The sequence below is a fragment of the Pecten maximus genome, chromosome 12 (genome assembly GCF_902652985.1).
Source record: "Pecten maximus chromosome 12, xPecMax1.1, whole genome shotgun sequence".
NCBI lineage: Eukaryota > Metazoa > Mollusca > Bivalvia > Pectinida > Pectinidae > Pecten > Pecten maximus.
This window is the reverse complement of record NC_047026.1, coordinates 3,892,386-3,908,267: the sequence shown is the minus strand read 5'-3', so window position 1 is coordinate 3,908,267 and position 15,882 is coordinate 3,892,386. Positions and strand designations below refer to the sequence as shown.

The following is a 15,882-nucleotide window of genomic DNA, read 5'->3' as shown; positions in this document are numbered from 1 at the left end:
CTCTATTGTTTTAGATATTTCTGTCACCACTATATTTTCTTCATACTAGTCAGTGTACTAAAGTATTATGTGGTGACCTTGAAGACATTATCTTTTAACACAGGTATTTGAGGTCTAGTTATATATTCTATCAGGCAGATCTCCAAACTGACGACATGCACAGGTAGTTCAGATGAATCAAATACTATTTTTAGAACTCTGACGTCACGATACACAGCAGGCATTCAATTTTTGGAATAAGTCCAATGGCTATCTCAATACAATCTAGATCAAAGGTGTTCTATTACATTCCTGAATATACTGATTTGTTAATTAATCACTGGACACATCCTTCTGAATACGTCACTTAAACATACACTGAGGATTATATAAGGTATGATTATTATGTATCTGTAATTTAGAACCTAAACTACCATAACATGTTCCACAATACTACAATCACATTAGCTCGACTGACAGGTAACTAGTAATAGGAGTTTCCCGATTGGATGGCAGGATATTCAAATTGATAAAACATGTAAATGTTTCTTTTGATGACATCTCCTGATTGCCCACCACATGGAGTGGGAAAGGGACAGAGGGATAGGGACTATGGAGGGGAAGAGCATGACATAGGTATGTTATATGGAAGGGATGGTGACAGAGGGGTAGGGACTATGGAAAGAGGGGTATAAGAGGGGTAAGGCTTACGGAAAGGGGGGTGACAGAGGGGTAAGGCGTATGGAAAGAGGGGTGAGGCTTATGGGAAAAGGGGTGATAAAGGGGTAAAAACTATGGGAAAAGGGGTGACAGAGGGATAAGGGCTATGGAAAGAGGGGTGACAGAGGGGTAAGAAATATTGGAAAGAGGGGTGACAGAGGGATAGGCTTATTGAAAGAGGGGTGACAGAGGGGTAAAAACTATGGAAAGAGGGGTGACAAATGGGTGACTATAGAAGAAGGAATAACAGATGGGTAGAGGTATGGCGAGGGAGGAGATAACAGAGGGGAATGGGCTACCAATTGGTTTACAAAGATATACAACCAACCCCTTTACGAACGGGCTCACACAGATGTACCACAAAATCCTTCACCAATGGGTTCACATAAATGTACAACCAACCCCTTAACTAATAGGCTCACATAGATAAACAACCAACTCCTTTACCAATGGGCTCACATAGATATACAACCAACCCCTTTACCAATGGGCTCACAGAGATACAACCAAAACCTTCACCAATGGGCTCAAATAGATATACAACCAACCCGTTTACCAATAGTCTCATACACAGATACAACCAGCTCCTTCACCAATGGGCTCACACAGTTATACCACAAACCTCGTTACCGATTAGCTCACAAAGATATACTAAAGATACAAACCCCTTTAACAATGGGTTCACATAGATATACCACCAACCCTTTACCAATAGGCTCACACAAATATATACCACCAATCCCTTGCCAATAGACTCACACAGATATACAACCAACCCCTTTACCCCCAACCCCTTTACCAGTGGGCTCACATATTAATTGTTTCAATGAAATCAGTTCACAGATTTAGGATGAGTTGTCCGGACGGTGCATTATGTTATCAATATTCAAGTTACGAACCACAAAACTGCTAAATTTTGTAATACCTACCTAGAACATGTTGACTTAGCGGATGAATGGTTTTTAAACAAGTATAGTTGCTGACCCTTTAAGGCAGAAGAACTCCAAAATGTCAATACGCGCACACAGTTACATTTTGTCAACAATTCTATTCAAGACATAGGTCCAACGGTGATCTCTTTATACGCAGAGAGGCATAGGTACCTCATCCAGCAAGTCCTAGTGTTTGTGTTGTATTCACTTGTGTCATGGAGACATGGTTGGCTTTCAAGTGACGTACAATCCTTAAACAACCAATAGTTATTGCTAAATTGGTCACGTGATATTTCTTTGTGTCAAATTAACATTAAGGTTATAATTACATTGTCTATCTGAACCCCAAACCACCATAACATGTAAAACAATACTGCAACCGTTCAAGGACAACTGAGCTGACTACTGATAAGATAGAGTTTCCTTTATACAAGATGTCATTCAAAGTTACACAATTTGATAGGATATACACAATTCAAATGGCAAAGTATTGCAATTACCTTTTGACAAACTCCACAAATACATGCATATTTACCACCAACCTTGTTACCCATTGGCTCATATAGATATATCATCAATCCCTACACCAATGGGCTCACATATATTGTAGTTATACCACCAACCCCTTTACCGATTGGCTCACAGAGATATGCCACCAACCCCTTAACCAGTGGGCTCAGATAGATATACCACCAACCCCATTACCAGTGGGCTCAGATAGATATACCACCAACCCCATTACCAGTGGGCTAAGATAGATATACCACCAACCCATTTACCAGTGGGCTCAGATAGATATACCACCAACCCCTTTACCAATGGGCTCAGATAGATATACCACCAACCCCTTTACCGGTGGGCTCAGATAGATATACAACCAACCCCTTTACCAGTGGGCTCAGATAGATATACAACCAACCCCTTTACCAGTGGGCACAGATAGATATACCACCAACCCCTTTACCAGTGGGCTAAGATAGATATACCACCAACCCCTTTACCAGTGGGCTCAGATAGATATACCACCAACCCCTTTACCGGTGGGCTCAGATAGATATACAACAAACCCCTTTACCAGTGGGCTCAGATAGATATACAACCAACCCCTTTACCAGTGGGCACAGATAGATATACCACCAAACCCTTTTCCATTACGCTCAAACTGATGCCCCACCAACTATTGTACTATTGGACTCACATATTCATTGTTTCATTGAAACCCGTTCACAGATTTTTCTCAGTGTTTTTTAACCGTAAAAAAATGTATATAGTCCCTTTAAAAACAAACAAATTTGCCATAAATGTAACCCACCTAAAGGACATTCGAGTATAAGTTTACATTCAAGTGCGCAGGTCCACAAGCCAGGAAGTAAAAAAAAAAACAAAGAAACAAAAATCAAAAACAATCGGTAGGTTTTAGCTCACCTGCCCGAAGGGCAAGTGAGCTTATGCCGTGGCGCGGCGTCCGTCGTCCGTCCGTCCGGCCGTTCGGCCGTCTGCCGGCGTCAACTTTTCCATTCAAGCAACTTCTTCTCAATAACCAAAAGGTCCAGAGACCTAATATTGGGCCTGTAGCATGCTGGGGTGAAGGGCTACCAAGTTTGTTCAAATAAATAAAGTTGACCTTCATTCAAGGCCACAGGGGTCAAAAAGGCTAAAATCTTTAAACGACTTCTTCTCAATAACCAAGAGTCCAAGGGAGTTGATATTGGGTCTGTAGAATGCTGGGGTAAAGGGCTACCAAGTTTGTTCAAATGAATGACGTTGACTTTCATTAAAGGTCACAGGAGTCAAAAAGGCTTAACAAAATTAAACGACTTCTTCTAAATAGCCAAAAAACCCAGGGACTTGATATTGGGTCTGTAGCATGCTGGGGTAAAGGGCTCCCAAGTTTGTTCTAATGAATGCCCCTGACCTTCATTGTAGGTCACACGAGTAAAAAAGGCTAAAATCTTTAAATGACTTCTTCTCAATAACCAAGAGTTCCAGGGAGTTGATATTGGGTCTGTAGCATGCTGGGGTAAAGGGCTACTAAGTTTGATCAAATGAATGACCTTGACCTTCATTCAAGGTCACAGGAGTCAAAAAGGCTAAAATCTTTAAACGACTTCTTCTCAATAACCAAGAGTCCCAGAGACCTAATTTTTGGCCTGTAGCATGCTGGGATAAAGGGCTCTCAAGTTTGTTCAAATGAATGACCTTGACTTTCATTCAAGGTCACAAGAGTCAAAAAGGCTAAAATCTATAAACGACTTCCTCTCAATAACCAAGCGTCCAAGGGAGTTGATATTGGGTCTGTAGAATGCTGGGGTAAAGGGCTACCAAGTTTGTTCAAATGAATGACGTTGACTTTCATTAAAGGTCACAGGAGTCAAAAAGGCTTAACAAAATTAAACGACTTCTTCTAAATAGCCAAAAAACCCAGGGACTTGATATTGGGTCTGTAGCATGCTGGGGTAAAGGGCTCCCAAGTTTGTTCTAATGAATGCCCCTGACCTTCATTGTAGGTCACACAAGTAAAAAAGGCTAAAATCTTTAAATGACTTCTTCTCAATAACCAAGAGTTCCAGGGAGTTGATATTGGGTCTGTAGCATGCTGGGGTAAAGGGCTACTAAGTTTGTTCAAATGAATGACCTTGACCTTCATTCAAGGTCACAGGAGTCAAAAAGGCTAAAATCTTTAAACGACTTCTTCTCAATAACCAAGAGTCCCAGAGACCTATTTTTTGGCCTGTAGCATGCTGGGGTAAAGGGCTCTCAAGTTTGTTCAAATGAATGACCTTGACTTTCATTCAAGGTCACAAGAGTCAAAAAGGCTAAATTCTTTAAACGACTTCCTCTCAATAACCAAGCGTCCAAGGGAGTTGATATTGGGTCTTTAGCATGCTGGGGTGAAGGGCTACCAAGTTTGTTCAAATGAATGAACCTGACTCACATTCAAGGTTCAAAGTAAAAAGAAGGTGGGAATTCCGCGGTTACTCCGATTCTGCCTTCGTTTCTGTCACAGTTATAATTAATTTCGCTATATTTCTTCTAAATCACGTTGATGCCTTGATTGTTGTCCGATTGTGAAACAAACACATCATTTGACTGTTAATTAGAAAAGTCATATGATTGAAAAGTAATATTGACAAATTAATGGTAATTGTGACAAAAACGAAAGAGGAAGTAAACAGGTGGGAATTCCGATGACATAATGAGTAACTTTATTTTGTCTTACAGAGAGGCTATGCTTATGTCCAGGGTGATTTAGTCGACCGGGAAGACAGTCCAGTGAAACCAGCCTTCCCTGGGAATTGCATGATTGATAAGAGTTAAGTCAAAGGTCAAGTTTATATAACACCGGGTAATTACCTTATATCGTTAGTCTTGTTGTAACAATGTTATTGAGCTGTACCACCAGTTAATGACGAATATCTTCTGATGCCAGTGAAGGGGCGGTACTATGGTTGCTTAGTCCTGGTTTACAAAATTGTCTCTTCAAACAGTATTTGTCATACAACCAGGCGATGGTCAAGACATTCATATGATTGAAAAGTAATATTGACAAATTAATGGTAATTGTGGCAAAAACGAAAGAGGAAGTAAAAAGGTGGGAATTCCGATGACATAATGAGTAACTCTAGTTTGTCTTACAGAGAGGACAGCTGAGGATGGTAAGGACAAACCAGTCAATCTTGTCAGCAGTGCATTGCATCTTACCGGGGAATTTCATAAAAACACCAGGTAATTTTCTTGTGTTAAACCTATGTTTTAATTTAACACCAGGTAATAATCTGATGTTTTAATATAACACCAGGTATAATTATCTTATGTTTTAATTTAACACAAGATAATAAACTTATGTTTTGAATTAACACCAGGTAATTATCTTATGTTTTAATTCAACACCAGGTATGATTATCCTATGTTTAAATTTAACACCAGGTAATTATCTGATGTTGTTTAAAATTAGCACCAGGTAATTATATTAAGTTTTAATTTAACATCAGGTAATTATATTATGTTTTGATTTAACACCAGGTAATTAATTATGTCGTAAGCCTCATGGTAACAATGTAATGTATTGTACCTAAAGAGTGTCCAGGCAGGAATAAGGGCCAGGAATACGACAGGCCAGTTTATAATTTTTGAGGGGCGGTGATAATGTGTGTCCGTATTCTAAGGGGCTGTGATAATGTGTGTCCGTATTCTGAGAGGCTGTGATAATGTGTGTCCGTATTTTGAGGGGCGGTGATATTATTTGTCCGTATTCTGAATGGCGGTGATAATGTGTGTCCGTATTCTGAGGGGCTGTGATAATGTGTGTCCGTATTCTGAGAGGCTGTGATAATGTGTGTCCGTATTCTGAGGGGCTGTGATAATGTGTGTCCGTATTCTGAAGGGCTGTGATAATGTGTGTTCGTATTCTGAGGGGCTGTGATAATGTTTGTCCGTATTCTGAGGGGCTGTGATACTGTTTGTCCGTATTCTGAGGGGCTGTGATAATGTTTGTCCGTATTCTGAGGGGCGGTGATAATGTGTGTCTGTATTCTGAGGGGCTGTGATAATGTTTGTCCGTATTCTGAGGAGCTGTGATACTGTTTGTCCTTATTCTGAGGGGTGGTGATAATGTTCGTCCGTATTCTGAGGGGTGGTGATAATGTGTGTCCGTATTCTGAGAGGATGTGATACTATTTGTCCGTATTCTGAGGGGCTGTGATAATGTGTGTTTGTATTCTGAGGGACGGTGATAATGTTTGTCCGTATTCTGAGGGGTGGTTATAATGTTTGTCCGTATTCTGAGGGGCGGTGATAATGTGTGTCTGTATTCTGAGGGGCTGTGATAATGTTTTTACCGTATTCCGAGGGGCTGTGATACTGTTTGTTCGTATTCTTAGGGGTGGTGATAATGTTCGTCCGTATTCTGAGGGGTGGTGTAATGTGTGTCCGTATTCTGAGAGGATGTGATACTGTTTGTCCGTATTCTGAGGGGCTGTGATAATGTGTGTCTGTATTCTGAGGGGCTGTGATAATGTTTTTACCGTATTCTGAGGGGCTGTGATAATGATTGTCCGTATTCTAAGGGTTATGATAATCATGTTTGTTGGTATTATGAGGGTCTGTGATAATCATGTTTGTTGGTATTATGAGGGGCGGTGATAATCATGTTTGTTGGTATTGTGAGGGGCGATGATAATCATGTTTGTTGGTATTCTGAGGGACTGTGATACTCATGTTACATGTGTTATAAGAGGGTTGTTAACCATCCTTTTCATCTTCGTTAAAAGAAAATGTCCAAACACAACGCATAGACCTGGTTCTAGATTGTATATGGCTTTCTGGATAACACCTCGCACTGACCTGGCTTTGAGACTGACTCTTAAAACAATGAACTCTCAATTATGAATAAAAGCATCTGGTAAGGCCCCACCTTCTCTGGGTGTATAATTACCAAAGGAGGGGGGAAATTGGACATTTTGACCGAGGACCCGATAAACCTGTTGACAGGGAATTATAAACACAAATTTCTGAGTTTGTTTGTTTGTGTTTTACGCCCCATCGACAATATACTATCGTTTTGGTTTTTACGTTAAAATAAGATAAAATTGGTCATTTTTAAAAGCATTCGTATTGTATATTTAGATCATTATGATGAAAAGGTTGGTTAAAAATGGTAATATATATATATATATATACGAATAGATTATGTGAACTTTGTGATATATATATAGAACATCAAAGAAAGAGTAAGGTAAAAGACATCAAAGTCTATAAAATAGATCGATTTCTTTCAAGTAGCTAAATATTGTGTTCGAATCCACGGAACTGGAAAGGGTTTTCATATCCGGGACTCGAAGGTATTTATCACGCCATTGTAATTCGTCCGTCGTCTTCTGCCATGTATAAACTTTTTACATTTCAATCTTCATCTTAAGTTCCACTAGTTTGACTGAGCTCTAACTTGCATGAAATGATCCCGAGATGATCCTGACCAAATTTCTTTATTTTTCGGGTGTTGGGATATTCAAATCGTCGTGGTCTGTCGATCTTCTGTCCATACGTCCCTCCATCTGTCATTCCGTAAACAATTCTTGTTATCGCTATTTCTCAGAAATTAGTGAAGGGACTTTCTCATTTATATCTAAGATTCCATTGGTCCTAGGTGTGCATATTGCATTTTGGGACCAATCCGAAAACAACATGGCCGACAGGCGGCCATCATGGATTTTGATTATTGAAGTTTGTTACTGCTAGTTCTCAAATTTTATATGTAGGTTCCCTAGTTACCCATATTCCTGTATAGGATCAACCTGACAGGCCGCCATCTTGAATTTTGACAATTGAAACTGAATTGTTAAAAAAACTCTTTAAGTACTAAATTGCCATTATGATTATTTCTCAAATTTGAATGTATAGGTTCCCTTTGGTCACTAGGTGTGATGTAAGTTTGATTGAAAGAAGGAAAAAGAAGAGGAAAGGTCAGTCTTTCAATTGATTGATATGGATCATTCAATGGTGGTTGCAAAGATCCTTCTGAGACCTCTTGTTTTAACATGATTGTGCAATCATGGTTTTCCTAGAAAAAAAACCCTTTAAACTTCCTCTCAAGTTCCACCTGTGGGGTTCAACTCAGCCTTGCCTGAAATGAAACTGAGATGGTTCTGACCAAGTATTGCTATTATTTTAGTCGGTCTGAAATCCAAGATGGCTGCCGGTCCAAAATCCAAGATGGTCGCCATCTTGAAAAAAACATTTTTAACTTCTTCTCCAATTCCATCGGTGTCATCCAGCTGGAAATTGGTGGAAATGTTGAGGAAGGGAAGCCTAAACAGTACTGTTAATTTCAGTTGCTCAGTAATCCAAGATGGCACCATGGCCTTCATACATTACTGCTACCTAGTATGCTTACGACAGTTATGTGCACATGTACCGTTAAGGCCCATTGAATTAAACCAAGAGTCAGAGGTCACTGAGGCAGAGGCCAAGGTCACATTTTGTATCTTTATACTGATGTACATTTTGTGATGACATGATAATGCAAAGTCATTATATTCTTTAGGTCACCAACACATGTCTACATAAATCTCAGAAAGTATTAACATATAATGTGATTTTAACATTTTTTAAAGTAATTTTACCATAGTGGAGCGTCCGTCGTCCGTCAACATTATCTTTAAATCCCTACTAGTCCTGAACGCCAAAATGGATTTTGATGAAATTTGGTCTGGAGCATTATTGGGTAAAGGAAATTTAACATTGTATAAACGGAGAGTGTTGCTCTCCTGGGGTCAGAGGGACGGGGCCCAATAGGGGAAATTGAAGTAAATCCTTTAAATCTCTATTAGTCCTCAACGCCTGAATGGATTTTGATGAGTTCTGGTTTGGAACATTATTGGGCTAAGAAGATATAATATTGTATAAAGGAGGGTGTGGCTCCCCTGGGGCCGGAGGGGCGGGACTCAATAGGGGACATTGAGGTGAATCCTTTACTAATCCTGGTTTGATGAGTATGGCTTCCCTTTGGCACGAAAGAAGGGGTTCAAAAGGGGAATGATAGCAGATTCTTTTACATTCTTTTACATTTGATTTCTTCTAGATTCTTCTTTAGATTCAGAAAATGTGTCAGATAAAGGAAAGTATTGACCTCAATGCTGAAATTGGAAGGACATCATATCAACATAATCACTGAAATATTCATGTGAGGAATGCAGGTCCCAATTAACATCAGTTTTTTTCCTTGCTCATGCCAAACTTGTTTATCTTTTCCACATGTTCAACTTTACTACAAGCGAATTAATTTTGCTGATGCTTTTCATAATTTAGAAATAGTGTAGTCTTCTGACATGGAGTAGATGCTTTAGTTAGGAACTCTACTTTCCAAAAGTAGACTTAAACCACTAAATGATACCACCCTATGAATTATTTTTGTAGAAAGGGAAAAATCAACCTTATTTCCACAACAATGTGTCATAACTATATTACTTACAGTATCACTTTACAGTCATATCGATCAAAATCACCTCCTCAGTACTTTCTTTTCAGAAGAGCTGTACATACAAGTAACTCCATAGAAAAGAGGATGGCCGAAAAACGTAGTGTGAGTATTATTATACACCCGTAAACGATGGGTCGTATTATGGTATACCCTGCGCCATACGTCCGTCCTTCCGTCCGTTAACTTTTCCTTTTGAGCGCTCTCTAGCCTTTTTTTTATCAACAGATTTTTATGAAACTTGCTACAAATATTTTATGGCAAAAAAGCTCTACCGAATTTCAATTTCTTTATGATTTTGCACAATACAACTAGAAGCAGTTATTTTTAACATACATTATTGGTTTTTGGCTCGTGTTTCAACTATTGACATAACGGTGTTGTATATTTGCTCAGGTAAAGCTCATTCATCAACAACGAACTCTTTGTTTATTACCACTCTCTTACAATGTACCTTTATTTATCAACATATTTATATGAGGCTTGCTACTTATATTCTATACCACAATAAAATGCAAGAAGTTTTCTATTTCATATTCAATTCCTCTAAGATCTTGTTCACTACAACAAGAAGCAGATATGTTCAACATATATTTGGAGTAGCTTTTCCAGTGACAGAGGTATCATGTTCCCACTTTCTTGTTTCTTTTGTTGGAAGTCGAGGTAGGCATTTTAGGTCATCTGTATTGAAATGAAATATTTATAGGTAAACTAATCATGAACTTCCTCTCTGATTCCAGCACTGGACATCAGAATTATTGATAGACAGATGTCCTTGACTGACAGTCAAATATCAATCATTTTCTACAGACGTTCTCAGCCAACAGTCAAATACTATTAAATCCCTCTTTCTCATTTCTACAGACGTCCCCAGCTGATGATCAGCAGTATGAAATCAGAAATCTATATTCTGATATGGTACTAAGTCTCCGGGAAATGATCAACCCAAATAGGAAATCGGCCTGGGAGAAACTTTTGATTGCACTAGACCCATTGTTACCTTATGAAATCCATGATGATGACATAAAAAATATTGTACAAATACTTGAGAAGCTGAGGGCAAAAGGAAAGATTGATCTTATGAGAGGTTCCTTTGAGAAACTCCATCATGCACTCATGAAAGTTGATGTTGATGCAGCCAAGGTTGTTCAGGAGAAATCAGAAAAGATAAAGGCGCTACTGTCCGAAGGGAAGTGTAATCTTTTTTACTTGTTATTAAATATAGTTTTGTTTTAGGAATGAAATCATAAATAAATCACACAAACTTAGTTATGATAAACAATTCAATGGTACATATTATAGCTTGTAACACTGTATGCTCTCTTCAGCATTTATCAAGCCACTTTCAACTTATATTTCTAATTGCTTTACACATTGCCTCATTTTTTCTAGAGTTTGTAATTCCTAATGTATAAATAAAATGTTCAGTTTCAGCAAGACAATAATAAAGCGATGACTGATCTGTCTTTGTAATATTGTATCAGAGCTGTTCAGTGTCTGCTTGTAGCTGTTTGGTACCAAATGGTATCACAGCTGATTGATGTCTGGTTGTAACAGTGTGGTACCCAATGGTATCACAGCTGATTGGTGTCTGGTTGTGAAAGTGTGGTACCCAATGGTATCTTAGCCTATGACTGGCACCAAATGGCCTCAAAGCTGTTTGATGTTTGTTTGTGAAAATGTGGTACCCAATCGTTTCACACCTGATTGCTGCCTGGATATGAAAGTGCGGTACCAATACATCATAGATTGTACCCAATAGTATCACAGCTTATTGAGGTCTGGTTGTGAAAGTGTGGTACCCAAAAGTATTACAATGAGCTGTAGTGCGGTACCCAATGGTATCTTGCATATAGAGGTTTGGTACCCGTTTGTATCACATTATATCGAAGTGTGGTACCCGATCGTATCGCAGCTGATTAATGAAACTGCCTCTTTATTATTATTATTATGGTATATAATTACATCATGCCATTTATTTACTTACAGGAGAACCAGCAGCTAAGAGACGTAAGACTGAAGATGGATTCCAGATTAAAGGTTGGTAGTGAGCAGGATATAGCCTGATGTTTATCTGTGTTGATAGCTTGTTATGAAATCAAAAAGGCCTTTAATTGTAAACACAATCAATTAATGTAAGATTGTGTGTAAGATTTCTATATAGCCTATGTGTTTAAGATCATAAATTAAAAATAGGGAACATGGCCATGAAAAATATGGTGAAATAGGGTCAAAATAGAGACATATGTCAGATTGTGTGTAAGACATTGATATAGATATACACAAGTCAGCGAGTTGTGTTTTACATTGTGTATATTAAAGAGAAAGTGAGACTATGTCATATTATGTAAATTATTGTTTATTTTATTATATCTAATTGTATGAATCCTTGTATTTTACAGAAATGGATCCTAGGTTCAAAGCTATGATAGGTGAGTTTGCAGGACAAGGTTGAACATGAAGATATTTGTTTGATGGAAGAAAAATGCAGCAACAAACCATCCCTACAGACAAAAATGCAGCTAGTAAAAGTTGAAAGATTAATGATTGTGTAAAAGAGCACACAAAATATTGGTTTTAACCATCCATCAAAGGTCAAGGTTTGGTTGTAAGAGTTTGGTACCCATTGGTATCACTGCTGAATGATATCTGGTTTAACAATTTGGTACCCAATGGTATCACAATGCATTGAAGTAAAGTTTGGTACTAATGATACGATAGTGTATTGAAGTGTGGCACCCGATGGTACCACAGCTGATTAATGAACCTGATTAATGAACCTCATCTCTATTTGTTTAATTTCATTATTTTTCTGGTATATAATTATATCATACCATTCATTTATTTACAGGAGATCCAGCTGCAAAAAGACATATGAGTAGAGATGGATTCCAGATTAAAGGTTAGTAGTGAGCAGGATATAGCGTGATGTTTATCTGTGTTGTTAACTTGTTATGAAGTCAAAAAGGATAGACTTTGAATTGTAAACCAAATTAATTAATGTAAGATTGTGTATAGGATTTCTATACAGCCTATGTGTTCCAGACCAAACTTTAAAAATAGGGAACATGGCCATGAAAAATATGGTGAAATAGGGTCGAAATAGTTGTGTATAAGGCGTCTGTATATGTATACACAAGAGAGTGAGACCTATGTCAGATTGTGTTTAAGACATTGATATAGATATACACAAGTCAGCGAATTGTGTTTTACATTTTGTATATTAAAGACACACACACATATATATATATATATATAGTTGAAAAATATAAATTCAACACGACAACTGTTGTGTTTCGCTAACGTTTTCAGGCCTGACGGCCATCTTCAGGCGATTCATTTATTTAACGTCTTGGTTACCACATTATGACGTCACATACAATATAATAACACACAAAGTATCTACAAGTTTTATTCTATTTATATCTTGTGTATCCGATCAACATGGCAACAGGAACACGCTTGTCAAAACAATAGATGACCGTTAGGCCTGAAAACGTTAGCGAAACACAACAGTTGTCGTGTTGAATTTATATTTTTCAACTATTTAATCGATACACAAAGTATCTACGAGTTTTATTCAATATATATATATCGTATAAATATAGTTATAGAAATGTACACAAGAAAGTGAGACTATGTCATCTTATGTAAATTATTGTTTAGCTGAATATATATATCTAATTGTATGCATCTTGTGAGCTTACAGATAACACGCCTGTCACTGTTGCCTTAGAGGACAATGGGTCTTTGTCCCCATGTGAGGGAAACCCTGTGATGGGTAATTGCGTATCCAACGTGGGTCAGTCTACGGTAGCAAGCATGGTTGCTGATGAGGTTTCAGGTAAGCCCTACAATACGAAGGCAGGGAACAATGATCCGTTGTATCGGACTACAAATGTGGTAGGTACGTGGAATGAGAATGAAAGCACAGTACAGTTGATCAGGTAAAAGGTAAAAACGCAAAGTTACTACTAGACAACAAGAACGCCTGTTCTATTGTGAACTTAGGTAGTAGGGTAGAAAATTTACAGAAAATTGCACATGAACTGAATTCTTTTTGTGATGCTAATGAGGTAAGACTCATTGCTCAATGGATACCCAGGTCGGTAAACGGCGCGGCTGATTGTCTCAGCAGGTGCACAGACTGTGACGATTGGTCGGTTCAACGTTGGGTGTTTGAAATGTGTGAAAACTTATGGGGGCCACATGATGTCGACAGGTTTGCGACAGATTACAACTGTAAATGTTTACGCTTTAATTCTAGATGGTGGTGTGTAGGTACAGAGGCAATCTTTCTCTGTTTCTTTGTGCATGGATAATAATTGGTTAGTTCCGCCACCTAGATCGGTCTGTAAAATTATCGAAAAAATGAAGAACGAAAACGCGTTATTATCGTGCCCGAATGGAAGTCAGCGCCATTTTGGCCTTTATTGTGTACACAAGGTGGTTTTGATAGACATGTAAAAGATCGTCGTGTACTAACTAACAATAATGTCACGATGAGGGGTAGAGGTAATAACGGGTGTTTCGGGTCACCCGTGTTGGCATTCGCCGTGATCGCCATAAGGATAGATTTTAGGACAGTATGAGGCTATGTACTGATGTTGATTTTTTTGTCTATGACAGGCTTAGGACTTTGTCAAGTGATCCAGAATGCTGTCCGAGGTTCCGGAGTGAAGGAAGGATCGTTTCTGGACAGACAATCCTCCAGGATGGCTGAGCGTATTTTGTTAAGCAAAAGTGAAAACACTAACTGTAAATATAACAGCGCGTTCAGAAAATGGGAGACTTTTATATCTTCTCATGGATTTCCCGCCCTACCTGCCAGTCCTATACATGTTGCTCTGTACATGAACAATCTGTTAGATAAAGGATCGACTTATTCTGTGTTGAATACGGCCATGTATGCTATCAAATGGGCACACAATGTCAGTGGACATACCGATCCTACTACGAACACTTTCGTCATCAGTCTAGTGGAGGCATCAAAGCGCGTCGCCAAAAAACCGGTGTGTAAGAAGACGCCGGTCACTACTGACATTTTAATTACATTGTGTTCCATGTTTTCTCAGACAGAGGACTTGTTAATAGTTAGAGATTTGACAATGATGCTGATTTATTTTTCAGATTTGTTGAGTTTTAGCGAACTTTGTGATCTGCGTTGTTCAGATGTTAAGATGTTTCAGGATTATTTCTATCTTGTTATAAGAAAACGTAAGACAGATCAGTACCACCAAGGCAATAAAGTTTTTATAAGTAAGGGCAGTACATCAGCCTGTCCCCATACCATGTTAAAAAGATATATAGAACGAGCGGGGATTGATCTGAAGTCCGACGAATATTTGTTTAAGCAGGTATACAAATCTGGGTCCATTTGTAAGCTTATTCACAAAAATAAGCCCATCAGTTATTCAGGAGTGAGAAAAGCTATTATCAAGAGATTAAAATTAGTTTCAGACGGGAAAGAGTTCGGTTTACATTCACTACAGGCAGGGGGTGCTACCGTTGCAGCAAATAACGATGTGAATGAACGGTGTTTAAAAAGGCATGGTCGCTGAAAGAGCGAATCGAGCAAAGATGGCTATGTAGCAGATTCTTTATCAAAAATGTTAGAAGTAACTCAGAACTTAGGTTTGTAATTTTGTATCATTTTTTTATTGATTAGTGCAACACCCTTTCTTTGTAATTCTATTTAAACGGCGGGCTAGACGGCAAATGGATATTTGCGTTTTTGTTTCATGTTAAAGGCACATTTTAGTGTAGAGAAGACTAAAATATTCCCGTGTTTCGTAGTAAAGCGGGACTAGTTTGTCTTGTTCGACACGTACTAGCTAGTGTAGCACGTGCTGTGTGCTATTGCGTTTCGCAGTAAATGCGAGTTGGGGTCATTTCTAGCCGTCGTTCCGTACTGAGCGGTCATACCATTTTTGTTTTTTGTTTGTTTTGGCTGTATTGTAGATTCATAACGGTCAGTGTCTGTATTGTACAGGAGGATCTAACATAGGTTCCAATGTTACCCCTGAGGATAACTTGCAGTGGGAAGTAGTTAGTCTGAACTCTCCCTTGCCATTGGACGCAGGTTTCCGGAAATTTATCCGGTTTTTCCTGAGCGAGCAGGTTGATCTCGATGAAGGGGATTTTTTACTCCTGAAAAAATGTAATCGTATTATTATAGTGGCAATATTGGTCATTATATCACTTGTATAATCACTATTTTTTCATGTCTGATATGAAACGCCGACCGCTATTTAAACGGCGGGCTAGACGGCAAAT

At 38.5% G+C, this 15,882-nt stretch overlaps 1 protein-coding gene across 5 annotated transcripts; it reads left to right on the top strand.

The window, feature by feature from the left end:
* The first annotated feature begins 238 nt into the window (after positions 1-238).
* On the top strand, positions 239-15,882 carry LOC117340049. 5 transcript variants are annotated; one of them, XM_033901810.1, is made up of 8 exons: positions 239-373; positions 5,270-5,357; positions 9,657-9,711; positions 10,471-11,646; positions 12,009-12,038; positions 12,458-12,508; positions 13,316-13,450; positions 14,236-15,882. In XM_033901810.1, exons 5-8 carry the CDS (start codon positions 12,011-12,013, stop codon positions 15,165-15,167), a joined length of 1,146 nt encoding a protein of 381 aa, XP_033757701.1. In that variant the 5' UTR covers positions 239-373; positions 5,270-5,357; positions 9,657-9,711; positions 10,471-11,646; positions 12,009-12,010; the 3' UTR covers positions 15,168-15,882. The 5 variants fall into 5 exon arrangements, with proteins under 5 accessions (XP_033757701.1, XP_033757700.1, XP_033757699.1 ...); XM_033901809.1 differs by lacking the exon at positions 239-373 and adding an exon at positions 4,668-4,944; XM_033901808.1 differs by lacking the exon at positions 239-373 and adding an exon at positions 4,668-4,956.